At 42.6% G+C, this 6,323-nt stretch overlaps 1 protein-coding gene across 4 annotated transcripts in view; it reads right to left on the bottom strand.

The window, feature by feature from the left end:
* Positions 1–772: 772 nt before the first annotated feature.
* slc44a5b (solute carrier family 44 member 5b) overlaps positions 773–6,323 on the bottom strand; it is a 49,715-nt gene continuing 44,164 nt past the window's right edge. For 2 of the 4 annotated variants that reach the window (XM_046301579.1, XM_046301581.1), the window contains 5 exons: positions 6,116–6,189; positions 5,938–6,008; positions 5,648–5,736; positions 5,472–5,556; positions 773–2,954 (listed from right to left, as the gene is read on the bottom strand). In XM_046301579.1, the coding sequence (XP_046157535.1) occupies positions 2,830–2,954; positions 5,472–5,556; positions 5,648–5,736; positions 5,938–6,008; positions 6,116–6,189 (444 nt within the window). In that variant the 3' untranslated portion in view covers positions 773–2,829. Of the gene's footprint in view, positions 2,955–3,120; positions 4,906–5,471; positions 5,557–5,647; positions 5,737–5,937; positions 6,009–6,115; positions 6,190–6,323 lie in introns of those variants that run through there. The other 2 variants (XM_046301580.1, XM_046301582.1) reach the window with 1 other exon arrangement.

Genomic DNA, 6,323 nt, shown 5'->3' with positions numbered 1-6,323 from the left:
AGAGGGAGGGATTCCTCTTATTGATCTCCTTGTCCGATTTGTCAAAAGGTAGTGTTCTTCCACACAGCGATGAAATGAACAGGTGAGTAGAAAGATACGACTCTACAGACGGTATATTCATTTGTACAGTGCCTTCAGAGCGTATTCACACCCCTTGCCTTTTCCACATTTTGTTGCGTTACAGCCGGAATGTCAAATTGACTGGCTTACACACAATACCCCATAATGTCAAAGTGGACTTGTGTTTTGACAAATGTTTACAAATTCATAAAAAATGAAAAGCTGAAATGTCTTGAGTCAATAAGTACTCAACCCCTTATGGCAAAACTAAAAAGTTCAGGAGTAAAAATATACTTTAATGACTACCTCATCTCTGTACCCCAAAGTTCAATTATCTTGAAGATCCCTCAGTCAAGCAGTGAATTTCAAAACACAGATTCAATCACAAAGACCAGGGAGGTTTTCCAATGCCAGGCATATAAGGGCACCTATTGGTAGATATGTAAAAACAAACTAAAAAACAAAAAACAGACATTGAATATCGCTTTTAGCATGGTGCAATTAATCATTACACTTTGGGTGGTGTATCAATAAACCCAGTCACTACAAAGATACAGGCGTCCTTCCAAACTCAGTGGCCGGAGAGGAAGGAAACCGTTAGGAATTTCACCATGAGGCCAATGGTGATTTTAAAACATTACATTTACATTTACATTTAAGTCATTTAGCAGACGCTCTTATCCAGAGCGACTTACAAATTGGTGCATTCACCTTATGACATCCAGTGGAAACCAGTTAGAGTTTAATGGCTGTGATAGGAGAAAATCGTAGTTACTCCACAATACTAACCTAAATGACAGTGAAAAGAAGGAAGCCTGTACAGAATTTAAAAAATATGCATCCTGTCTGCAATAATTCACTTACAGTACCAGTCAAAAGTTTGGACACACCTACTCATGCAAGAGTTTCTTTTATTTGACTATTTTCTACATTGTAGAATAATAGTGAAGATGTCAAAACTATGAAATAACACATATGGAATCATGTAGTAACCACAAAAAAATGTTAAACAAAACAAGATATATTTTACATCAAAGTAGCTACCCGTTGCCTTTGACAGCTTTGCACATTCTTGGCATTCTCTCAAAATGTTCCTTCACTTACTGATTATTTAGTGTAGATCGTTGACAAAAATGACAATTAAATCCATTTGAATCCCACTTTGTAACACAACAAATTGTGGAAGAAGTCAAGGGGTGTGAATATTGTCTGAAGGCACTGTACATACTATAGCATAGGCATAGATAGTTTATTGGCATCGTTGCATTAAAGCGGGACTGTTCTTTCATGGCAATAACAGGGAGAGAAGAAAACACAGGCGCCTGTAGTAATCCATTCAAATTATTCTCGGATGTATATTACTTCCATATTTACACGATCATAAAGTTGTTGTGCCCTTACACAGGTCGAATTTCAATAACAAAAATGGTATTGGCGTGTGCATGTATGGGCATGTGCTACTGTGTACCAGTAGGAAAGGATGCTCCATCTCTGATACTGGCAGTGATGCCACTATGGGACAGACGTAGTAATGGCACATGATCTGTCCCCACAGTGCTGCTGCACAAAGAAGGAATGGGACGAAGACCTTAGACCAAAAACTTTGAATGGCATACAAGAGGGAAACATCATTTGTAACACTGTGATTTATGGCCAACGGTGGCTAGAATCCAATACATACAGGTAAGGGTCCTCGACGCTGCATTCCTGCTGATTTCCGTTGCTCTTTGGCACTTACTGAAGCACCTAATTGTAGGGCTATTACATTCTTACAATTGGACAAGTTAGAAGGTTGCTACAACGAGACATTAGCACAATGGACAATGTATGGCAAATAGCTTTCTCAATAGGAGAAAATAAAAGTTAGTGCTCCAAGGAGCTTGAAGAGCATAATTATACATGGTAACTACGGACATTTCATGTACAGTATTTCACCCAAGCAGCCCTTCACTCAGCTGTCTTGGTGTAACCTCTTGGGAGGTTTCTTAAAAGGCCCAATGCAATCAACATTTATATTTCCTGTTTTGGTGGGATGGAGTTTTGGCCTGCCTGGTGACACCACCAGGTGACAAATGAGCTAATAGACCAATAAGAACGAGAGTTCCTAACCTCTCTGCCAATAAAAGCTGGTTTCCCCCTCCCGACTCAGACCAGTCCCAGCATAATTCTTGCTTGAGAAGTTGCTCTTTCGCTAAGAAGCTACTTGTGTCTCTTTGACCACTTTAATTGAAACCACAGTAACGTACCTAAATTGTTACTCAGACATGATTTGATATCGCGATTAAAAACCGCTGTACTGGACCTTTAAGATGATCACCTTAAATAGTGCCATCTTGTGGCTGGTTTGAGTTCCTGCATACAGAGTGACACAGGCCTGCTGACAGGTAGCATGTGGTGCAAAATATTATTATACAAATGTACACATCGCTGTTCCCTCAAGTAAGTGCTTCACAGTACATTGGTAAAACCAAGAACTTGCAGTTGCATTTAAATGCACGATTTGACCAGAGTTAAGCTAACTGCACTGTTGTCATTGTGCATTCATGGTGATAAGTTTGTTAGTACATCCAAGTACTGTAAGGCAAGATAAGACAATTCACATATTATGTCCACAGAGCATAATAATAATGGTATCAGGTACAATATGGACCAGGATTAGAATAGTCTTGTCTTCCATCTCTACATCATGCACCGGTGCCTTCCCCCCCAATCTCCATCACCTCTCCTGCCTCGGTCTCCTCCAGTCACCCTGTATCCGTTCCTCTCTTCTCATCTTCCCCGCTCTCGCTTGTCTTTCCTCCTCTTGCTGTTCTTCTTGTCGAGAATTTGTCTCAGGGTGCTGCTCATGTAGAAGGGTCTGGCAGCAGAGCCGCTGTTCACCTCCAGATCCACCACTAAGGACAGGAACACACAGCCAGTCACATACCACAGACACTATGTTACATACCCCTTAACCTACCATTAAACATTCTCTAACACAGTCATATTCCTACAAATCTATTTGAAATGCCAAACTCATTTTTCATACTTACTCGCAAAGAACGGTTTCATAAAATCCACTTGATCCCAACCAAACCATCTTTTATTACCATTGTTTGACAACAGTTCTTCCCCAAATCCTGTGCAATACCACAAACCCAGTGTCAATGTAAATATTTCATAAACCCTCTGTTTAATACAAATTAAGATATCAATTACCCAAGAGTTGTGCTATAATTGAACCTTTCACAAAAACAACCCCCCCCCAAAAAAATGGAGTCATCGATACAAAAGAGTGCCGCTGTACAAAAACATTAAAAACCCTCCAAAACAGACGCGAGTTACAGTACCTAGTATTAAAAACAGCACTACTATTCCATATAAAAGGACTAAAAATGGCTTTAACATCCTTGTAGAAACGGTATTTCTTTTAGAAACGGTTCTCGGCGTTAGAATGGAAAACCACACAACCAACAAAGAGGAACATTTCTCCCATGTAGAATTAGGCACGTTTTTACTAGCAACTGCATTCGGGAATTCCTGAAACGTGTCAGGGTCTATTCAAATCTCATTCTTTAGCATCAGCATCCGTGTGTACAAGAAGTCTTGAACCTTCGTTGGTCAACATTATATCTGTCACTGACAGCATATCAAGGATTGTTAAACCAAACCGTCCTACAAGTGTCTGTGACTCTGTAGACTCGGGGGTGCGTTCATCTATGTAGCGTTACACGTTCAGTTTGGAGCAGTGTTCTTGTGCCCAGGACTCTGTAGAAGTATCTGTAACAGTGTCAATAAATATGGTGGACCAAAAGTGCCTCTTCACCTAATGTTAAGCATAAACAGCCAAAACAACAATCATGCTTGACAGAAAAGCCACCTCGAAGTTATTTTCCACACACGAGGTACTAAAACAGCTCTGAGGTTGGGTAAAACCTCCCCCAATCCTAACCTTAACCACTGGTGAGGAAAATGCTAAACAGACCAACCCAAGATCAGCGTCTAAGGGCAACTTCACCTTAAACATGACCTTACATGACAGTACATATAACCGTTGCACAAACACAGTAGTGTCAAGAAGGGGGTGCCCTCGTACTGTGCCACCCCACAACGCCATAATGTCTTGACCATCTGAAAAAGTACACCAATTGCATCCGAAATACAGAGATCTCCTTTTGCAGTATGTGTGCCTCTTGCTATGTGTTGGGCTAATGGCAATTTCACCCTTGTCTCACACACACACACACACACACACACACACACACACACACACACACACACACACACACACACACACACACACACACACACACACACACACACACACACACACACACACACACACACACACACACACACACACACACACACACACACACGTCCACTGTGCTGCTGCAGCGCTCTCCAAGTAAGGCAGAGATCAGCAGTGTCGGCACGGCAGAGAAAGAAAGGGTCAGAAGCACGACAGAGGAAAAAAGGCAAGTATCAGAAGTATCAACGGCGGTGGCGGCGAGAGGGAGGAAGTTGAATAGACATAACCCCCACCCACATACACCACCCTCTTGGGCCCTGCCATGTCCTGCCAAGGCCTCTCTGGTCAGTCCTGGCCAGTCTGGAGTCCAGCCCAACCATTAGGCTCTGCTCTAGTATGCTCCAGACCACAAACACTCCCACACAGACGGTGAATGGGCCAGTCCTTCAGCGAGTCAGTGTTCTGGCCTGTCACTAGGCAGATGTTCAGCGTGGTGGCCTATCAGGAGGCAGCATAGAGTTTGGAGCCCTGCTCTCTGCGGAGGATTCGGTGCAATTGAGGGGACATGTAAAAGGGCTTGAGGGGCGAGCCATCGTTCCTCTCCAGGTCTTCACCTTACCCGGGCACCACGGGATAGGAAGCATTGCCACAGAGGAGGAGGAGGAGAGGAGCAGACAACATGTAGGTAGGAAGGCAGAAAGAGAGAATACGAGAGAAAGGAGTTAGCAGAGCCAAACGATTTAGAAAGTCAAGCAGCAAAATTAATTAGGAGAAAAGTTTAGGATGGTTCAAGTCAGCCAAAATGGCCAGTGAATTATAACCATCTCGTTCAGTGATTAGAGTGCAGCCAAGGCAAGGTTTGACAGAGGACATGCAAATAACACAGTCTCCATACAATTCAAATAATTTAATAGTCTTCACTAGTTCTTCACTGTAAGAACACGTGATAGAAACAATTTAATTGGTAAAACAATAATTACTGTGTAAAAGAAACCCCGCAAGAATAACCTTTCACCTGACTTATTTAAGAAAACGGTCCACCACTAACGTTCTAATAGGCTCATATGACATGGACAACCTTTCAATTCACCAACACAGACCCCTGTGTCTTTGTATCATATAAATGGCCCTTTGCACCCCCAGGCTGGGCTGTATTTAAAGAGGTGAATGGTGTACTTACAAAAACAAAGGAATAAGGTGTCCACACACATTGCATAGACATTGAAGAAGCCATGGGCAATCAGGTAGGATCCAAATATCACCGTCTGTCAATGAGAGAAGAGTCAAAGTCCGTGAACACACTTAGCAACAAGCAATGCTAACCCAAACTACATTTGATGTAATGACATTTCTTACCAGCAGGGGGACCCAGTAGTAATTTAGTGATGGTACTTCTTCTTGAATAACTGGTATCTTACGGGTGAAGAAGAAGAACGCTAGAACACCTGGGGGGGGGGGGATGATAACAAAAGAAAAATGAACGACTAAAAACGAGAATACAAATAGTGCCTTTCAAAGAGACGCCTGAACTCCAGCATGCACAGTGTCACTGTTTCAAAGTACTCCTTCCTCCTTTGTGTATTGTGACTCATACAGTGGTTAGACATAGTCAGTACACCAGTGTGTGGGAAAGACAGGGAACTCACCAACACTCCCTGAAATAAGCACTTTTCCCAAGAAGAGCAGAAAGTCTGTCACCTTGTCCAGCACTGCCACCCTACAGAGGAGAGGAAACTCATTGGAGAAGCCCAGAGACAGACAGTCACCCCCATGATAGACAGACTCACTCTATTCTAATGGAAAGCAAGCTTTACAGTGCCTTACCTCACTACGTTCCTCATCAGGAGGAAGAAAGCATCTTTAGCCGAGGTGCAGAAGTTCTTCCCATATATCGCGATCTGGTGCGAGAAAGTATTCATGATTCCAACAGTTTGCGTAAGATGGTTATCAGAACTGCCTGATCTGCTGTTCTTGAAGGAATGGTATCGCAAGTAAATGTCTGAAAACAAGAGTTTTAACTCCGCACCGTCCC

The sequence above is a fragment of the Oncorhynchus gorbuscha genome, linkage group LG15 (genome assembly GCF_021184085.1).
Source record: "Oncorhynchus gorbuscha isolate QuinsamMale2020 ecotype Even-year linkage group LG15, OgorEven_v1.0, whole genome shotgun sequence".
In the NCBI taxonomy this organism is placed as follows: Eukaryota; Metazoa; Chordata; class Actinopteri; order Salmoniformes; family Salmonidae; genus Oncorhynchus; species Oncorhynchus gorbuscha.
This window is presented reverse-complemented; position numbering and strand designations above follow the sequence as displayed.